The sequence below is a fragment of the Taudactylus pleione genome, unplaced genomic scaffold (genome assembly GCF_031769625.1).
Source record: "Taudactylus pleione unplaced genomic scaffold, aTauple2 ptg000074l, whole genome shotgun sequence".
NCBI lineage: Eukaryota > Metazoa > Chordata > Amphibia > Anura > Myobatrachidae > Taudactylus > Taudactylus pleione.
This window is the reverse complement of record NW_028284476.1, coordinates 2074905-2097271: the sequence shown is the minus strand read 5'-3', so window position 1 is coordinate 2097271 and position 22367 is coordinate 2074905. Positions and strand designations below refer to the sequence as shown.

General features: G+C 43.0%; 1 protein-coding gene across 1 annotated transcript; it reads left to right on the top strand.

Moving 5' to 3' along the window:
* Window positions 1–158: 158 nt before the first annotated feature.
* Window positions 159–3697, top strand: LOC148532474 (speedy protein 1-B-like). Its single transcript, XM_088467736.1, has 4 exons — window positions 159–170; window positions 1176–1261; window positions 2025–2184; window positions 3545–3697. The coding sequence occupies exons 1-4, from the start codon at window positions 159–161 to the stop codon at window positions 3695–3697; spliced, it is 411 nt and encodes a 136-aa protein (XP_088323862.1).
* Window positions 3698–22367: the final 18670 nt, after the last annotated feature.

Genomic DNA, 22367 nt, shown 5'->3' with positions numbered 1-22367 from the left:
CTATTGTATGGGTAGCTATGTAAAAAGTCAGTTACCTATCAACCAATGAAATTCTGTAAATTTCCCCACTATGTCCTGCAACATTTTTACTTTTCATGCTTTTCATTTCAGAATTACCTACAATCCAGCGTTTTCTGCAGAGGGATAAAAATATGTGGATGTCCGACAAGGTATTTCCTTATTATTATAAGCCAGTACTTTTCTCACTATACAAACAGTTTATAGGGGATTCCAACTTCATATGTTTTTTCTTTTATATGGAAGTACCCCATATCGTTCCGATAATGTACATATACCAATGACTGTCTCTTCCGACAAAAGGTTATTTTTTTGTCTAAGGTTATCTCAGAGGCATGCTAAGAGATGAGGGGGCTCTCATAGTAAAGCACCCCCATACCAGTGCTGGCTGTGCTTGTGCCCATGTAGTGCCCCTCCCCATACTTGCTCCCGACTGTACGGCAATCTATCCAGCATTGTATCTTGCATAGTGGTCAATTCTTTGCTATCTGTTGTGAGGGCTCCATCCTTCCCAATATGTTGCCTGAAAGATACTACTATTGGATGACCTGTACCCATTATAGACCCACCACCTATGTTTCTGCATTGTGCTCATACACTTACTTACCTACATTACTTCATTTGAAAGTTGTGAGCATTAATAAATGCAGATTGTGATAAAAAATGCCCTATATTATGAATTGGTGAGGGCACTATTGTGTGGCATATTATAAATTGGTAGAGGCACTATTGTGTGGCATATTATGAATTGGTGAGGGCACTATTGTGTGGCATATTATGAATTGGTGAGGGCACTATTGTGTGGCATATTATGAATTGGTGGGGGCACTATTGTGTGGCATTTACTGAATTGAACTCAAAATTGTATAAATAATAAGCAGTGGTTCTATGTGCCTATGTAAATGCATATCAATAACTATATATATTGCGGATTTAGCAATGCATCACGCCCAAAATGTTGCCCTTTGGTGGTCAGCACTCTGCCAAACAAATCCTAGAGTGGGCACTACGAGATCACATTTAGATCCTCCAAAACTACTCTCCCAAATCCCATAGCCATGTTACCAATGTTATTCCCAACAGAGGACAATAGTACTGCTGGTGTGTGTATACATGCATTTCTCCATCTAATCATGTATCTGGTTATTCTATTCTAGTACTTACTGGCGATGGCCCTCATTTATTTCAAGAGGGCTCGTCTCACCATGGATGAATACACCATCGGCAACTTTTACTGTGCACTGTAAGTATTTTAACTCATTGATTCATCAGATGAGACTGGAATGCAAAATGTAAGTCAGGGGTTAATTATTATTTCCTGTGTTCCAACTTAAATTGACAAATTATACCGTAGCTATCAGTGTAATATCAGGACACAGCAATGTACTGGCCAGTCTAATCTTTTTATCACTGATTATCGTGACAATATAAGTGTACTTATCACAGTGATTCAACACTGATTTATCACATGGAAGGTGAGCACCAATACCCAGCTGCCATGGTGAAAACAATCCAGAGCTGTAAAAGTTTAGTTATCACTATAGAGACCTCCGTTCTCCTCTGAGTATGTACATGGCCAGGCCATCAGTATAACAGACAGCATAATATAAAAATACAACATTATCCCCCAAAAATACTATTTATTTTTTGGGGAGGAACGATACGCCCATTATTTTAAAATATCAAGGTGATTCTTTCTGTTACTGCCATCCTGAGATGGCGCTAACAAAATAGGAATCATTTGGGATAGCTGATAAATGATACAATAGCTGGGGAGGAAATGATCTATGGAAATCTCATTACTAAATTGTGTTCAGTAAAGAGAGGCCCTTTACAGCATTATGCCCAGAGAAGGGCTCTACCCTTCTACACCACAGTCTATACGTAGCCTTGTACTTGGCATACAAGGAGCTGTGGAAAACATGGTAGGTCCTCCGTAATACTGGTAATATAGACATGTTTGCAGACGTAATGCTTATTATTACTGTGTTCTTCTGTTTCTGTAGCTTTCTGGCCAATCAAACAGAGGAAGACAAAGTGTTTTACAAAAGAATGTATGAAGACATTGCTAAGGTGTATCCATTAAGGCTGTTCCAGAAGAAAAAAAATGCATTTTGGGTCAGGATCCAGCGCCGCACATATGTGGCTCCAGAACAGATGGAAGAGGTGAGTAATATAGTAGATTAAGTTCAAGGGTGAGAATGACATGGACCACACTGGGAGTAAAGTTACCTACACACTATACAATTATTGGGACGATTTGTCAATAATTGGGTGATCGGCCTGATTTATGCTATAGTGTGTATGAATGATCGTTTTAGCAATTTACTGATAAAAAGGTTAGAAAACATCCAGAAACGCATTCCTTCCACTATCCGATCTGTCAGTTAAGAACAAAAATCTCGGCCTCAATTTCCCGATATTGAGCAGTGTGTGTGCAATCTCCATAATCTGCCCGTATCCCCTGTGTTCTCCTGTTACTATGTCATTCCCCATAATCTGCCCGTATTCCCTGTGTTCTCCTGTCACTATCTTATCAGATTCCTCCCTGCTCTATCGATACCATCTTTGGCAGGTGTCTGCTACCGCTCCCTTCCTCCTCCTCTCGACAGCACATGCAGGCTAACTTACCTGCTCTCTCGGTGCAGGGTGAAGAGGGGGATCCACACAGGAAACACAGGGGAGAGGGGAGACACAATCAGGAGGTGCAGGCTGAGAGCAGAAACATGGAGAGGAGGTATAGGCAGGGAGCGGAAACATGGGCAGAGGAGGTGCAGGCAGGGAGTGGAGACATGGGCAGAGGAGGTGTGGGCAGGGAGCAGAGACATGGGTAGAGGAGGTATAGGCAGTAAGCAGAGACATGGGCAGACAAGGTGTAGGCAGGGACATGGGCAGAGGAGGTGCAGACAGGGAGTGGAAACATGGGGAGGAGGTGCAGGCAGGGAGTGGAGACATGGGGAGGAGGTGCAGGGAGGGAGTGGAGACATGGGCAGAGGAAGTGCGGGCAGGGACATGGGCAGAGAAGATGCAGGCAGGGAGCAGAGACATGGGCAGAGGAGGTGTGGGCACGGAGAGGGGAGATATGGGGTGGAGGTGCCAGCCAGGAGTAGAGACATGATGTGCAGGCAACCAGAGGGGAGACATGAGGATGAGGTGTTTGCTGGGAGCGGAGACAGAATATATTAATGGGAAAAGTATCACAATTCCGAAAAGCTGACTCCACAGAAAGAGCAGTTTTTCGGAAGTGATACTTTAGTTAATGAGGCATGATGAATGAGGCATGATGAATGAGGGATGATGAATGAGGCATGATGAATGAGGGATGATGTATGAGGCATGATGAATGAGGCATGATGAATGAGGCATGATGAGTGAGGCATGATGTATGCCTCGGAACAGTTCTTTGAACTTGCAGAGAGTTCAAAACATAATTTTCACCATTGATAATTATATAATGATGAATACACCCCTATATCCCTGAAAAGTTGAATTATAGTTTTCTTTTGTTTTTCTGTTTTTTAACTAGGTGATGAGAGGGGACGATCACTGGGCATGGAGACGAGAGAGGAATATCCACCTAGGAGGGGCCATAAGGCACTATATGCCTCGGAACACCATACCTGCCCGCCTTCCCGAGGTGCCACAGAGGAGGTGGAGTGGAGGCTGCCGCTGCGCATAAATCATACCATCAACCCACATCACAGACATAGCAAAGAAAAAGATCACTTTTTGCATATTTTTAATAAAATTAATTAATGTATACTTTTTGGGCTGGTATTTATTAATGTACATATACAGTCAGGTGCATAAATATTGGGACATTGACAGAATTTTCATATTTTGGCCTCTATTCAATACCACAATGGCTTTGAAATGAAACAAACAAGATGTGCTTTAACTGCAGACTTTCAGATTTAATTTGAGGGTAATTACATCCAAATCAGGTGAACGGTGTAGGAATTACAACGGTTTCTATATGTGCCTCCCACTTTTTAAGGGGCCAAAAGTAATGGGACTATCAACTCAAAAGCTATTTCATGGACAGGTGTGGGCTATTCCCTCGTTATTTCATTATCAATTAAGCAGGTAAAAGGTCTGGAGTTGATTCTAGGTGTGACATTTGCATTTGGAATCAGTTGCTGTCAACTCTCAATATGAGATCCAAAGAGCTGTCACTATCATTGAAGCAATACATCATTAGGCTGAAAAATCAAAACAAACCCATCAGAGAGATAGTAAAAACATTAGGTGTGGCCAAATCAACTGTTTGGAACATTCTTAAAAAGAAAGAACGCACCGAAGAGCTCAGCAACACCAAAAGACCCGGAAGACCACAGAAAACAACTGTGGTGGATGACAGAAGAATTATTTCCCTGGTGAAGAAAAACCCCTTCACAACAGTTGGCCAATCAAGAACACTCTCCAGGAGGTAGGTGTATATGTGTCAAAGTCAACAATCGAGAGAAGACTTTGAAGAATAGTAGAAGAGTGAATATAGAGGGTTTACCACAAGATGTAAACCATTGGTGAGCCACAAACACAGGAAGACCAGATTAGAGTTTGCCAAACAACATCTAAAAAAGCCATTACAGTTCTGGAACAACATCCTATGGACAGATGAGACAAAGATCAACTTGTACCAGAGTGATGGGAAGAGAAGAGTATGGAGAAGGAAAGGAACTGCTCATGATACAAAACATACCACCTCATCAGTGAACTGGAACATGGAACTGGTTCCCTTGTATTTATTGATGATGTGACTGCTGACAAAAGCAGCAGAATGAATTCTGAAGTGTTTCGGGCAATATTATATGCTCATATTCAGTGAAATGCTTCAGAACTCATTGGACGGTGCTTCACAGTGCAGATGGACAATGACCTGAAGCATACTGCAAAAGCAACCAAAGAGTTTTTTAAGGCTAAAAAGTGGAATGTTATGCAATGGCCAAGTCAATCCCCTGACCTGAATCCGATTGAGCATGCATTTCACTTGATGAAGACAAAACTGAAGGGAAAATGCCCCAAGAACAAGCAGGAACTGAAGACAATTGCAGTAGAGGCCTGGCAGAGCATCACCAGGGATGAAACCAAGCGTCTGGTGATGTCTATGCGTTCCAGACTTCAGGCTGTAATTGCCTGCAAAAGATTTGCAACAAAGTATTAAAAAGTGAAAGTTAGATTTAGGATTGTTTAGTTTGTTCCATTACTTTTGGCCCCTTAAAAAGTGGGAGGCATGGGGCGTGGCCTAGCTGCTGAACGTGGAGCTCCTGCTTTTAAACACAAAAACAGTGCAATTTTCCTCCCTTTTGGGGATTTTATACAGCAGCCCTCTGCCCTGACATCCGCCTGTACCTCCGGATGTGGAGTGGTGCCCCTAGACTGCACCCAGACACTCCTGCTTGTGAGGCCTACTGCATGCCCAGAAGCCGCGGCCTCAATTTGCAGGACTCCCCGGTGGCCTCATACGCAGCGCTTCCGTGACCTAACGGTGGATCTCAAGCAGGGCCATCTCCCTTCCCTGCCCGCCGAGTGGCCTACCCGGGTGTGACATCAGTGCTTCCCCGCACTGCTCCGGGGCTGCCTGCTCACCTCTCTGTTGGGAGCCTTCCTGTTGCTGCTCCGTTGGTGGCCGCCATTTTCAAGGATGGATTCCGGCTCTGTGAACGCTGCTCCCCTCATCCCTCTCTGCTATACCCGCGGTGAGTGACCTGTTAGCTGGCCTGGGGTCTATGCTCTCCCTCCTTTGCTGGGCTGAGTGTCTGAGTGCAGAGTGGGATCTCATAGTTCCTGAGGCATTTATAACATACTCTCTTCGCTGACCACAGCTAATTTGGAACATTCATTTGTTTTTTGCTCTCTCAACTGTCAACTCTGAGCCCTCTGTTTTACATTTGACTCTCCATCCTGTTACCATCATGCTGTGAATAACCAACAATACTCTTTTTTTTTTTCTCTGTTCTCCATTTTGCTATACATGGCTATGAGAGTATGTAATTTGTAATGGTCTCCAACAGTATCATTCTACTGGCATCGTGTGGCTAATGTGATATATTGCTTCAAAAGGAATTTCCTATACTCCAATATCCCCACATGGAAGTGATAATTTTCAAATGTGAATATCTTCCCACCACCACAACAACCAGGGGCGCCGAGAGGGGGGGGAGCAGGTACAGATTACCTGGGTCCGGACTTTCTGAGGGGCCCGGTGGGGGCCCGGGTCCAGCGCCGCCCCCCCCCCACACTGATTGCGCTCCCCCTGGCTTTGCGCCGGGCTGAGGGGGCTCAGAGCACCCCCCCTCCCCAGCGCGCAGTGCAGCTTCGCGGTGCTGCAAGTCTTTTTTATTTATTTTTTATCGGCAGGGGGCGTGGCCATGTCTCCCGCTATTAAGCCACGCCCCCTATTACCGGGGCCCGCCACGGCTCTTGGCGGGCCTGACCGCAACTACACACCGCATAGCATATCCCCATTTTTCCAGAGATTACTTATAAGCTATTTTTTCAATTGGTCATATATCCAGTAAACATGGGGCCTAAGAAGACTCCTAAACCAGCTAAAGGTATCCCCCCAGTGAGTTTTTTCAAGACTGCATCTGCGAACACCCCACTGCCGAAGGACTCTGTACATTCTCCACGACCGCGAATGTCACAAGATAAATCTGCTTCTTCTCCTCCAGCTTCATCCACACATGCTCCCCCAGATGATGCTTCTATGGACGAACCTATCACTGTGCGGCGCATGCTGCAGCTCTTAGGTGATCTTAAGAAAGATATCACAGCCGAATTATCTTCTACTGCTGGGGAATAGAAGCATGATGCTGCTGAACTAGTTCCTCGTACGGACCTTCTCGAAAATAAGATGGGAGAGGTAGTCGCCTCCCACAATGACCTAATATCCGCTCATGAAACTACCCAAGCGGAACTCTCTGCACTTTGGGACAAAATGGCTGACCTTGAAGACAGGGCTCGCAGAAATAACCTTAAAACCCATGGAATTCCGGAGTCGATACAGTTTTCGGAGCTTCCTGAGTTTGCTGTGACCCTATTCCAGAAACTAATCCCAGACATGCCTTCTTCACAATTTCTATTAGACCGTATCCATCGTCTCCCTAAAGCTCGCAATGCCCCTGAAGCCTCTCCGCGAGACACTATTATGAGGATGCACTATTTCCATATGAAGGAGCGTCTACTTCGTATATCTAGAGAGGCTGGATCTTCCTCCGATGTACTGGGCAACTTACAAATTTATGGAGATCTCTCTCCAGCTACATTAAATAAAAGAAGATCCTTCTCCAGCATCACATCAACTTTACGTCAAGCTCAAATCCAATATAGATGGGGGTTTCCAACAAAACTTATTGTCACTTACGATGGATCTACAAAAGTGCTATGTTCCCTGGAAGACGGTATGAAGGCTCTGGACCTTTGGCGGATCTCAAACACTACGAAATCTACTGAACATATTCCTACAATCAGTTCTGATTGGTTCTTAGCAGACAAAACGGTTGACTGTTTTACGATCTACATTTATTTATCTTAATTTAATTCTCGCGTCCATGTTTATGATGTCTCCTATATCGTGGTAGCTGGACATTTTATTGAAGTTGTCTGGTTTAGGCAGTTTTTTGAAACTCCAATTGTTTTTTCTATATGTTGCACAGATTTAGATTATGATAACTATTTTCTAAATTTTATTAATTTTCAATATTGATTGATATAAGGTATATATGCTTTAGTACCATCTTCTATGTCTATTATTGCTAAAATAGGCTTGTTTTTTTTGTTTTTCCTTATATCTTTTAAGTAGTATTCGTTTGTTCAGATATATTTGGTGTGTGTTTTGCTATATTATTTTTGAGTGTTATTTGTTATATCGTTCCCAGGTGGTGGGAAACGTGTCACTACCCCCGTGGTTCTACCATTTTCGCCACTGTGTTTAGTGGCCCCTATGACTCTCGCCGTGGAGTCATTTCTATTTATATTCTCTTCTATTTTATTTTATTTTTATTTTTTGACCCAATTTACAAGTTCTATATTGCTTACCTTTTTTTGTATCTTTATGCCAATGTTGATCAACCCAAGACAGATAGGATGTTCTTTCCCTGGTTACGCATGTTTTTAGATTTGTTAAAATGGTGAATCTTATGTCTATCAATGCTAAGGGTTTAAATTCCCCTCAGAAATGTAAAATTGCCCTCCGCTATTTTAGAACTCACAAAATGGATGTAATAGCGATTCAGGAAACTCATTTTGCCAAGGATGCCTCTCCCGCTTTTTCTGACCCTCATTATCCATATGGCTATTTTGCATCAGGTCCCACAAAGAAGAGGGGAGTGGCAATTCTTTTTCACCGCAACTGTAATTTTGTTTTAAAATCCCAAGTAGCAGACCCCTTGAGTAGATATCTTGTCTTGATGGGAGAGCTGGAGGGTAAAGCTGTTACTATAGCATCGGTATATGCCCCAAATACTGGTCAATTGTCATTCATCAGGAAATTTTTCAGAATTACCCAGAGGGTGTGTTCATGTCAGATTATCTTACTCTGCGATTTTAATTTAGTTCTAGACCCATGTATGGATAAATCGAATAATACAGGTGGTGGCATTGCTACTGACCCTGCTGGTGTATGAGGGGCTTTTGGCTGGACGATTCTGGAATATGGTCTGCATGATGTTTGGCGGGCAATGCACCCTACGACCCGTGATTACACCTTTCTCTCTCGGGTTCATGGATCATATTCCAGGATCGACCTTGCTCTTATGGATAAATGGTTCCTCCAACAGATTAGAGGTGCAAATCTTCTCCCTATCACATGGTCTGATCATGCTCCTTTGACAATTACGTGGGATTGTAGTGTATCTCTCCCCTCTAGTAGACCATGGAGGTTCAATAATTTTCTTTTATCCTCTACTGAGGCGAGGTGCACCTTTAAGGCAGTTCTTAGAGGATCGGAAATCCAAGTAGCATCTAGGATTAAGCATCAAGAAGCTCAAAAACAAAAGGAAGTAGAAACTAGACTTCGGGACTTGGAAGACCAACATAAATCTGATCCTTCCAACTCTGTACTTTTCCAAAAAATCCTTAAAGTTAGAGAAGAATTAGAGATATACACTTTGAAAAAGATTAAATTCACAATTGATAGGATGAATCAAAGATTTTACATGGATGATAATAGGGCATCCCGACTTTTAGCCCGAAAGCTGAGACGAAAAGAGGCTCGTACTTCAGTTCGGGCCCTCTATAATTGTTCTGGAGCCAAATTGACCAACCCACTAGACATTTCTAATGCCTTTGCAGAGTATTACTCGCGCCTCTATAATTTGAAAGATGATGTACACACAGTTCAACCCACGTCACAGACTATCTCTGCTTTTCTATCAGATCTTGCTCTGCCCTCCCTTACTGAACAGTCACTAGTTTCTTTAAATACCCCCTGGACAGAGGGAGAGATGAGAAATGCCATCAAATCCTTGAAACGTGATAAAGCACCTGGACCTGATGGCTTCTCTAACAATTTCTATATGGAGTTTCAGGCGGACCTTATTCCGGCGCTGATGGGGGTGTTTGAGGCGGGGACCAATTCAGGCTCATTTCCCCTTGAGATGCTTGAGGCTCAAATTATAACTATCCTTAAATCTGGCAAAGACCCTACCCATGCCCAAAATTATAGGCCCATAGCTCTATTAAACACTGATATTAAATTATATGCGAAAATGGTAGCCAACAGACTAAATCCGTTACTCCCTGATTTGATTAACCCAGATCAGGTTGGTTTTGTGTTGGGATGACAAGCTCCTGATAACACACGAAGAGCCTTAAATGTCATTGAACATTTTTCACAGGTCGGGGACCTGCTTCTGGCACTTTCATTAGATGCCGAGAAAGCCTTTGATAGGCTGCACTGGGGATTCATGAAGGCTGTACTCTCCAAATTTGGTTTTACAGGATGGTTCTTAGATGCCATTCTTGCACTTTATAGTGCCCCTGGAGCACATGTGTGTTGCAATGGTTTCTTATCCTCTTTGTTCCCTATAAGCAATGGTACCAGACAGGGCTGTCCTTTATCCCCCTTGATTTTTGTTTTAACAATAGAACCCTTAGCAGAATATATCCACACTTCCTCCCTTCTTCATGGCCCTCTTATAAACGGGTCACATCAAAGAATTTGTCTTTTTGCGGACGATGTCCTTCTGTTTCTGACACATCCAGAAACCTCTCTTTCAAATTTACAACAGCTGCTTAATAGTTATTCTGCGGCCTCATATTATAAGTTAAATATATCTAAAACGGAAGAATTAGCAATAAATGTCCCACCCCTGCTTCTGTATTCTCTTAAATCTCGTTATAATTACACTTGGCAAATACAGTCTCTCCGCTATCTTGGTATTTCTTTATCAGCTAAAGAAGACACTCTCCTTGAATTTAATTATGGCCCCTTATTGAACCAATTTGTTATTTACACAAAAGTTTGGTTGAATCACGAGGTTTCCTGGATGGGCAGAATGGCAGCCGTCAAGATGACTCTTCTCCCCAAACTTATATATTTATTTAGAGCAATTCCCAGGACACTTCCTCTCTCATGGCTAAATAGATTTATTGCAGTGCTGAATAAATATATTTGGAATAATAAGAGAGCCAGGATTGCTAAGACATATCTGATGATGTCCAGATCATCAGGGGGTTTGGCTTATCCCAATTTAGCACTTTATCAAACAGCATGTCTGATCGATCAACTTAGTGACTGGTCAAATGTTCTCAATCCTAAACCTTGGATTAAGTTGGAAAGTGATATGTTAGGCAAATTCCCCCTCTGTGATTTACTTTGGGTCCCACCCAACTCTAGATAGTCCTTAAAAAATATGTCTAGAGCTACATTAGCTTCTTTAAAAGCGTGGGATAGTCTATCTACCCTTCTACAATTTAACCTGCCATCTTTACATCTCTCTATTCAGGGCCTCTCACAATTAATTCCAAAGTTAAATTTATCCTCTTGGCACCCTAAAGGTATCCGTACCCTTCATGATTTTTTTTATAAATAACACTTTCCTTTCTTTTGCCCAGCTACAAGCTAGGTTTTCTATTCCTTCTAGAGATTTTTACAAATTTCTCCAAATCAGACATTGGGTTTAATCTTTCCCACCTTTAGTAGGGTTGACTGGTACGATCCCTTCTCATGTTTGTTCACATATATTCTCAATTTCCCGCAAAGGGGGTATATCTTTCTGGTATTCTTTAATTCTAACAGCAGAAGAACCAGCCAAGATACCAGCTATTATTAAATGAAAAAAACACTTAAATATATGTTTAGACCCACATGTATGGTCCCAATTATTTTTTTCTATATTCAAAATGTCTAGATGTATGTCTCATATCGAAATGTATATGAAACTATTCTATCCTATTTATCTGACCCCAGACAGATTACACAAAATTTGGCCTTCCCAATCTAGTTTATGTTGGCGGTCATGTGGTCAATTGGGTGAGATTCTCCATATTTTCTGGAGTTGCCCTGCTATACGTCCCCTCTTTCTAGTGTTAGAAGTTTTGATTTTGGAGGTTACTGGTTTGTGGCTGTCTTTGTCCCCAGCCACTGCTCTTTTACATATATTTCAGGAAGACGTTCCAGTTAACCATATTTATTTTATCGGACATGTACTTATTGCTACTAGGGCAGCCATCGCTCAATTCTGGAAGCAAGATAAACCCCCCCTTTCTTTGATAAAGACTAAATTAAATCATAGTTTTTTGATGGAAACGCTGAATTGTCCATATTCTCCTTCTACTAATTCACCAATGATAAAGTGGTTCAGTTGGCATGAGTTCAATATGGGGGGTCCATCCCTCCCAGTAAACACAAATTGATACTCCAAGGTTCTCTATTTTGATTTGACTGTTGCAGTTGTGGAGTGGTCTTTGTTATTAGTATATATTATCTTTTATCTTTGATTGATATTCTATATTTGGTATAATATAATGTAATGTTTTATCTGTAATTTTTTTCTTTTTATTGTGTTATCTTATTGCCTGTACCCCCCACCCCTTTATCTTTTTTTTTTCCTTTTTTTTTAATTTTCTACACCCCTTTTTTTGTTATTTGGAAAAAAAATCTAACAAAATATTCAATAAAAATTAATGTTAACAAAAAAAAAGTGGTAGGCACATATAGAAACCGTTGTAATTCCTACACCGTTCACCTGATTTGGATGTTATCCTCAAATTAAATCTGAAAGTCTGCAGTTAAAGCACATCTTGTTTGTTTCATTTCAAAGCCATTGTGGTGGTGAATAGAGGCCAAAATATGAAAATTCTGTCCCAATGTCCCAATATTTATGCACCTGACTGTAAGTAGTGTAAAAATACATACATGATTGTTTCTAACAATTGACACATTTTGATAAAGTGTTACTATTTCTCATCTACAAACTCTTTGTCTCCTCATTGCCTCCTATCTGACTCTACGATGTCTTTATATGATAATTTTCTTTGCATTACCCTTCAGTGGCAGCATATAATATGCTTTGCACAGTAACAATCCCCCTGTTCCCCTGAGCAAAACTGGGCAGCCTGTCATGAAGCACAAACTAATAAGTGCCATATGGACAATAGGTGTTCCTCACTTATGGGTGGATTCAATTAGCCACAAAAGCAACGGCTTGGTGATAGGTTTACACTTGTACAAAGTTTTTGGCAAAAGGCGTATCGTGCTATCCTATTAGCCGCGGCTTCGGCACATGCGAATTCCTTGCAGCTAAAAGAGGCGAATAGTTTTCACCATCTCAGAGCAGGTGAAAAAATGTGCAAAACCCCTATTTTGGGCTAAAAATGTGGGGACTTGGTTCATAACCCCATTGGCACCCCCCCTCCCTTCCCCTAATAACTAATTAGGCAGAAATATTTTTTTCATTAACTTAATTCCCCCTAATAATGACATGTAATTTTTGGGGTCAAAATTTAAAAAGTGTTGGAAAATGGGTGTAAAGTAGTGTGGTAGGTATAATTTGGGGGGATTTAAAGATAAAACAAGTGTGTTTGGGATTGCTGGTGGCTGTAGCAGGTGTATTTTTTATTTAAAGTAGCCTAAAATGCCACAAAAAAATAGTTGGTCCCATTTTTATGTACCCTTAAATTGTATTTTATTTACAAGCAAAGATCAGCAATCAGGGCCAGGATCAGACAGTGACAGTGAGTGCCCCCCCCCCCCCCCCCGTTTGTAGCAGTCAGGGCCTGGATCAGATAGTGACAGTGTGCGCAGTGCCCCCCATTTGTAGCAATCAGGGCCAGGATCAGACAGTGACAGTGTGTGCAGTGACCCCCGTTTATAGCAATCAGGGCCAGGATCAGACAGTGACAGTGTGTGCAGTGCCCCCCGTTTGTAGCAATCAGGGCCAGGATCAGACAGTGACAGTGTGTGCAGTTCCCCCCATTTGTAGCAGTCAGGGCCTGGATCAGATAGTGACAGTGTGCACAGTGCCCCCCATTTGTAGCAATCAGGGCCAGGATCAGACAGTGACAGTGTGTGCAGTGCCCCCCGTTTGTAGCAATCAGGGCCAGGATCAGACAGTGACAGTGTGTGCAGTTCCCCCCGTTTGTAGCAGTCAGGGCCTGGATCAGATAGTGACAGTGTGCGCAGTGCTCCCCATTTGTAGCAATCAGGGCCAGGATCAGACAGTGACAGTGTGTGCAGTGACCCCCGTTTATAGCAATCAGGGCCAGGATCAGACAGTGACAGTGTGTGCAGTGACCCCCGTTTATAGCAATCAGGGCCAGGATCAGACAGTGACAGTGTGTGCAGTGACCCCTGTTTATAGCAACCAGGGCCAGGATCAGACAGTGACAGTGTGTGCAGTGCCCCCTATCCCCCCATTTGTAGACGTGGTTTGGTAAAGTGGTTAAACACCGGGCGCAGCCTGGCAATTGATGCGCCAGAACTTGTACATACCTCAGCAGGAACCAGAGGTGCGGCACACAGAGGGGCTAATTTCTGGGACCCCATCTGTTAAATAGCACAGCTCAACTCACAGCAATAAGCACTTGATAAAGCATTGATTGGATCCGAAATGTTGTGCTGAATGCTCTGCTGACAATACTGGACTCCTAAAAGACTCTCCCAGCTGATTGGGCAAAGCCAGGTGGTGTGTTGCAGAACTGCCCATCTTTAGGACTGCATCAGAATACCCTATTGATGCACAGACCACCAGCCCTTAATGGTATGAGCAAGGATGATCCTATATACAATATATAATGTATTGTTATGTTGTCTCATATGCCTCTGCACTTCATACAGTTTTATAATTGCACTTTACACATGTTTACATAAGGCTGTGCACTGTGACACTTTATGCGTATACGTTTTTAATAAATATACCATTTCTTGATACATATATTGTGTGAACCATCTCAGAGATTAGTGCATAGTTATGATCACTACCCTTTTTATATATATGACCAGCAAGTATAGGTGTTTGGCCAAACATTCTCTGTAAAGTGCTCTGGAATATTTGTGCGCTATATAAATAACTGGTAACAAATAAATAATATATAATAATATTAGTGTGCAGCACGGATGCAACAGACCCTTCCCACACTATAAAGTCTTCACATTTTAATTTTTTCCACCAAATTCAAGTAGTAATAAAAAAAAAAGTTGAAAATAGTCGCCACAATATTTCCGAAATACCACCAGCACCCCAACATTAGTCCTTCCAATTACAGCTTCATTATGCAGACAGAAGATTTGTAACCATCTGCGGTAACTGTACAGTATGACCGCAAACAGACAAAAAATTGATTCTACAATACAGAACATTGTCCCTGCACCTTATCACGGTGTCACACCTTGTATACCGCCCGATGCTGGAAGACCGACAGTGAAGATCCCAACAGGTAAGTATTTCTACTATTTAATAACCTAGCCCCCCCTAACCTTCCCTAAAGTGCCTAACCCTAATGCCCCCTGTAAGTGCCTAAACCCAACCCCCCTTTCCCCGCAGCCTAAACCTAAGTCTCCCGGGGGTGCCTAACCCTAACCTCCCCCCTGGGGTGCCTAACCCCCCCTTCCCCTAGCCTAAACATAACCCTCCCAGGGGAGTGCCTAACCCTAAGTCCCCCCCGGGAGCCCCTAACCTAACCCTCCTCCCCCCGTGGCTGTCCGCGCCTGGCTCAGTGGCAAACACAGCATTTCTAGAGGGGGGGTTTCCAAATGCTTGATTTTAGAGTGAGTGTGGTCAGTCCATGAAGAGGGCATAATTAGCACTTATCCAGCTTTAATATGTTATATACAAAGTATATTGTGTTGCATAATTCCAGCATATACAGGAGCAGCGATCACAGTAAGCCATTAGATGGGGCAGTAGGGCCATCCTGTCTGAGCAGAATGTTTTTCTTCAGATGTGGGCACCATTCCTGAGCATGGGAGCAAGTCCGGGAGTCTGAGGGAGCAGCAGAATAACCCAGCACTGCCCTGGACATATATGTACATATCGGTCTCCTTATGTACTGGATAGTATGTTATTATACAGTATTAATAAATAACCCTATTGATGGTCTATAGCAGTGCATCCCTAACAGTGCATGTTTTCCACATCTCCTAGTTGGTACACAGGTATATTTATTATTACTGGCTGACACATTTTAAAAGATCCACAGTTGGTGCTAATCATTTCATTTGTGATACTGAGAAGAACATTCAGCACTAGTAACATTCTATTATATTACTATTTCTATTGTGGTCATGGTGTGTGCTGGGGAGGGGGGTTTCCAGGCAAATGGAAACCCCCCCTGCGATTGCCTATGCGGCTTACCTTCGATCGATATGCCGGGCATCGGGCTTCCGGCATAGGTAAAATGACAGGCGTCGGGATCTCGACTCCTGTCATTAGACCCCTGCCAGGATTAGACATTAACAGTAACCAGGGGAAGAGTTGTGGGAATGGGATAAATTTCCAATATCTCTCTATAACATTTCCATAAAACATAAAAATATATTTATTCCATTCTTCAATTGCAAGAGGTGGTATATGCGAAGTACTCTGACCATTTGAGAATAAGGTAATCCAAGTTTTAAACTTGTAGGATGACAGCTTTGGTATTTTAATAAAGTGTTTCTGTCTGTTGTTTTAGAGAATAAAGTGGTTGTGATACCACCATTCCTCTTACCAATCCTTACATCAAGAAAGTCAATACTGTCTTGTTTCATAATGTAGGTAAATTTCACCGGACAATTGCTCAGATTGTGGATATTCAAAAATTCACTAAATATACCACTTTATTCTCTAAAACAACAGACAGAATCAATAGTGATCGTGACATAGCAATTGCGCAGATTGATGAGATGATTCATAAATTTGAAAGCCGGGGATATAATAGGAGACATATAGAAACCACCAAACAAAGGGTATTGAGCCTTAACAGAGAGCAATTATTGAAAAAAAACATTAAAACTAAAGTCAATAAATTCATGTGGATCTCAGAATTTAATACTCTTTCCCCTGAGATTAACAAAGCATCTAAAAAATTATGGCCAATGACCCTGAATTAGGATTGAGTAACACGGATTTAATGCCTTGTTACTCTAGAGCTAGAAATCTACATGATCTTTTAGTAAAAACAGAATTTAATTCAAAAGATCAGTTACGACAAAAACAAAATTTTTTAGCAATAAAACAAAATGGTTGCTTTAAATGTGGCTGTGTCACTTGCAAATATTTGATTCAGGGCAATTCATTTTTCCATCCACATACAGGTCATAAATTTATGATCCGTCATCATTTGACGTGTAATAGTGAGTATGTTGTTTACCAAATTCTTTGCCCATGTGGGCTATCATATGTGGGCAACACTAATAGAAAATTCAAGGAGAGAATGGCTACTCATCGGTCCTCTATTAAATCAGCTTTTATTAACAAGACGAGCGATCAACCTGTTGCTCGCCATTTTTTGGAATTTAATCATCCATTAACAACTTTAAGATATAGGATGATTGATTATATTCCGGTAATGATACGAGGGGGAGACCACAATAGAGCACTTCTACAGCGTGAATCATTCTGGATCCACAAATTGAATGTTATTGCACCCAGGGGTCTGAATGAGACCTTACCTCTTACATGCTTTCTTTGAGGTTTTTCCTAACTGCTCTCTGTTTTGGTAATAATAATATTATTATTTATAATAATGTTATTATTTATGCTTCGCTTGTTTAGTGACAGGATTGGTAGATCAAAGGTCCCTTTGGGTACCTAGCTCTGTGACTATATGGGGGAAATGATTCCCCTTGGTAGTTATTTAGATCATTCAATCCTCTTCGGATTTTTGAGACTATATTAATAGTATATTTAGTTATTGCTAATTTTTGTGTCCTTTATTATTATTTATTATTTTTTGGGGGGGTTCTAGGTTTAGCCTTCTTATAACTAGTGAAATGGTTTTGAAGAATATAGCTTAGATCCATCTTTAAATGGAGTGTTTATCGGATTCTATATCGATTCTGTATTTGTTCATCATTTGCTGCATGCTCATACTCGCTAACAAATGGGCTTAATAGGATACATAATTTCAGTGATCATTTATAGTACTGCTACATTGGTTTATACAATGTTTATTCTTTTTTTCAGCGTAACTTTGTGTTGCTAGGTGATGGTGTTTTTATTTTTTGAATCACGTGGTGTGCGCGACTCCGGGAATAGGGGATGACGTCATCAAAGTGCATCATCGACATCATCAGTGGGGACCACACACAGGACGTCGATCAGGGGGAGGTTCACGTGGTGCAGGTGGAGGTATATGAAGGTATGTTGTTTGTATTTTTTGTACTGCTTGAAAACAGTTTGGTGATAAAACTGAAACGTTGCTGCTACACGGTGACTGCGTCTTTCTGTCTGCTAGATGTGCCGGAGTGCCGCACCTTTGAGGTCGTATCAAATTGTTTTGTGGGGGCACCCGGTCCAAGATTTCTATTTATACACTGAGTGCCGGACCGAGGAATTTATATATATATATATATATATATATATATATGTATATATATTAGGGGTGTGCACCGGCCACTTTTCGTGTTTTGTGTTTTGGTTTTGGATCTGGATCTTTCTTCGTGTTTTGGATCTGGATTGGTTTTGCCAAAACCACCCTTCCGTGTTTTGGGTTCTGGGTTTTGTGTTTTGGATCTGTATTTTTTTGAAAAAAAGCATAAAAACAGCTAAAATCACAGAATTTGTAGGTTTTTCTGCTCCTATGCTATTATTAACCTCAATAACCTTAATTTCCACTCATTTCCAGTCTATTCTGAACACCTCACACCTCACAATAGTGTTTTTATGTCCAAAAGGTTGCACCGAGGTAGCTGGATGACTATGCTAAGCGACACGAGTGGGCGGCACAAACACGTGACCCATCTAGGAGTGACACTGCAGTGGCAGACAGGATGGCAGTTAGAAAAACTAGGCCCCAAACTGTACATAATGCAAAGAAAAAAAAGAGGTGCAAGATGGAATTGTCCTTGGGCCCTCCCACCCACCCTTATGTTGTATAAACAGGACATGCACACTTTAACCAATCAATCATTTCAGCGCCAGGGTCTGCCACACAACTGTGGCTGAAATGATTGGTTCGTTTGGGCCCCCACAAAACAAGCTGGCAATTAATGTGTCCCTGCACAAACTGGCTCTACGGAGGCAAGATGTCATCCTCATCCTCCTCATCCACCGATTCCTCACCCTCTTCAGTGTGTACATCCTCATCCTCACAGAGTATTAACTCGTCTCCACTTGAATCCACCACCACAGGTCCCTCTGTACCTTCTGGAGGCTGGTCTCCCTGGAAGAGCTGATAATTCATTTTGATGAACATCATCTTCTCCACATTCTGTGGAAGCAACCTCCTACGCCTTTCGCTGACAAGGTTCCCGGATGCACTAAACACTCTTTCGGAGTACACACTGGAGGGGGGGCAACTCAGGTAAAATAGAGCCAGTTTGTACAGGGGCCTCCAAATTGCCTCTTTTTCCTGCCAGTACAGGTATGGACTGTCTGACATGCCTACTTGGATGCTGTCACCGATGTAATCCTCCACCATTCTGTCAATGGTGACAGTATCATATGCAGTGACAGTAGACATGTCAGAAATTGTTGCCAGGTCCTTCAGTCCGGACCAGATGTCCAAACTTGGTCCTGCCTGCCCTGCATCACCGCCAGCGGGTTGCTTAGGATACCTAAGTTTTTTCCTGGCAGCCCCAGTTGCGGGAGAAAATGAAGAAGGAGCCGTTGACGTGTCACGTTCTGCTTCAGCTGACAGTGTGTTCACCAGCAGGTCTTTGCACCTCTGCAGGCTTGTGTCGGCCGGAAAGAGAGACACCACATAGGCTTTAAACCTAGGATCGAGCACGGTGGCCAAAATGTAGTGGTCTGATTTCAACAGATTGACCACCCTGGAATCCTGGCAAAGCGAATGAAGGGCTTCATCCACAAGTCCCACATGCCGAGTGGAATCGCTCCGTCTTAGCTCCTCCTTCACTTTCTCCATCTGCTTCTGCAAAAGCCTGATGAGGGGAATGACCTGACTCAAGCTGGCAGTGTCTGAACTGACTTCACGTGTGGCAAGTTCGAAGGGCTGGAGAACCTTGCACAACACGGAAATCATTCTCCACTGCGCTTGAGTCAGGTGCATACCCCCTCCTTTGCCTATGTCATAGGTGGATGTATAGGCTTGTATGGCCTTTTGCTGCTCCTCCATCCTCTGAAGCATATAGAGGGTTGAGTTCCACCGCATCACAACCTCTTGCTTCAGGTGATGGCGGGGCAGGTTCAAGAGTGTTTGCTGGTGCTCCAGTCTTCGGCACGCAGTCGCTGAATGGCGAAAGTGGCCAGAAATTTTTCGGGCCACCCAAAGCATCTCCTGCACGCCCCTGTCGCTTTTCAGAAAATTCTGCACCACCAAGTTTATTGTGTGAGCAAAACATGGGACGTGCTGGAATTTTCCCAGATGTAATGCCCGCACAATATTGGTGGCGTTGTCAGATATCACAAATCCCCAGGAGAGTCTAAGTGGGGTAAGCCACTGGGCGATGATTTCCCTCAGTTTCTCTAAGAGTTTGTCGGCGGTGTGCCTCTTACTGAAACCGGTGATACACAGCGTAGCCTGCCTTGTAACGAGCTGGCGTTTCTGAGATGCTGCTTCTGGTGACGCTGCTGCTGTTGCTGCGTAAGGTGATACATCTACCCAGTGGGCTGTCACAGTCATATAGTCCTTAGTCTGCCCTGTTCCACTTGTCCACATGTCCGTGGTTAAGTGGACATTGTGTACAACGGCATTTTTCAGGACACTGAGGACACTTTTTCTGACGTTTCTGTACAGTCTCGGTATCGCCTGCCTAGTGAAGTGGAATCTAGACGGGATTTGGAACCGGGGACACACTACCTCCATCAATTGTCTAAATCCCACTGCACTAATGGCGGATACCGGACGCACGTCTAACACCAACATAGCAGTCAAGGCCTCAGTTATACGTTTTGCTTCAGGATGACTGCTGTCGTACTTCATCCTCCTCGCTAAGGACTGTTGGAGGGTCAATTGTTTAGTAAAAGTAGTGGTGTTCCTACTTCCTCTCTGGGATGATGAACGACTCCCAGCAGCAGCAACAGCAGTAGGCGTAGCAATGCAGGATCCTCCGGAGGAATCCCGGATAGGAGAGTCAGTCATGCCAGTGACATGGCCTGCAGGACTACTTCCGATCCTGACTAAGGAGGAAATTGACGAGGAGGGAGTTGACGGTGTGGTTTGCAGGCGCTTGGATACAACAGGACAACGGGATTTAGGTGTCCCTGGACTGCTTACGGTCTTAGCCAAAGTTTCTGAACTTGACAGTAACTTTTTATGAACGCGTTGCAGGTGCCGTATAAGGGAGGATGTTCCTAGGTGGTTGACGTCCCTACCCCTACTTATTTCACCTTTACATATGGTACATATGGCAAGACAGTTGTTGTCCGGATTTGGATAGAAATATTGCCAGACCAAAGAGGTGGAATGTTTGGTCTTCTGCCCAGGCATGACCGTGATGGGCTTTTTCATCCCACGGACAACAACTGTCTCCCCCGGAGCCTGATTTAAACAAACCACATCACCATCAGAATCCTCCTCGCCAACTTCCTCCTCAGCGCCAGCTACACCAGTATCCTCATCCTGTTGTACTTCAACAGTGACATCTTCAATTTGCATATCAGCAAGTGGACTGTGGGTGCTCCTTTCAGCACTTGCAGGGGGCGTGCAAATGGTGGAAAGAGCCACCTCTTCCCGTCCAGTGCTGGGAAGGTCAGGCATCGCAACCACCACCACACTTGGACTCTCCTTGGGGATTTGTGATATCTTCTTAGAAAGCACAGTTCTTCGCTGTGCTTTTGCCAGCTTAACTCTTTTGATTTTTTTAGTGGGAGGAGGGCTTCCATCGTCATGTGAAGCTGAACCACTAGTCATGAACATACTAGGGATCGACCTTAGCCGTTCCTTGCCACTCCGTGTCGTAAATGGCATATTGGCAAGTTTATGTTTCTCTTCAGCTGATTTAAATGTCTTTTTCAAGGTCATTTTCCTGAACTTTGCCATTTGGGATTGTATGTGCCCTCTTCTATGACGTTGGGCATCGGCCTTGGCAGACGACGTTGATGGCATGTTATCGTCTATGTCATGACTAGTGGCAGCAGCTTCAGCACTAGGAGGAAGTGGTTCTTGATCTTTCTCTATTTTATTTTTATCGGAGAAAGTTTGGTCCTCCATTTATGTTATATCGATTTGATATATACGTGCGGCTAAACACAGAAAATAATTTTTTTTTTGGTTTGGACTGGAGTGTACTTTCGGGGGTTACAGCACCCTTAACGGTCAAGCCAGCCGGCCCTTTACTTATGACACAGGCGCACGCTTGGCACTACTTTGTTGATGCACGTGCGGCTACTGCGCACACAATTCACAAACACAGAAAATAATTTTTTTTTTGGTTTGGACTGGAGTGTACTTTCGGGGGTTACAGCACCCTTTAACGGTCAAGCCAGCCGGCCCTTTACTTATGACACAGGCGCACGCTTGGCACTACTTTGTTGATGCACGTGCCGCTACTGCGCACACAATTCACAAACACAGAAAATAATTTTTTTTTTGGTTTGGACTGGAGTGTACTTTCGGGGGTTACAGCACCCTTAACGGTCAAGCCAGCCGGCCCTTTACTTATGACACAGGCGCACGCTTGGCACTACTTTGTTGATGCACGTGCGGCTACTGCGCACACAATTCACAAACACAGAAAATATATAATTTTTTTTTTGGTTTGAACTGGAGTGTACTTTCGGGGGTTACAGCACCCTTTAACG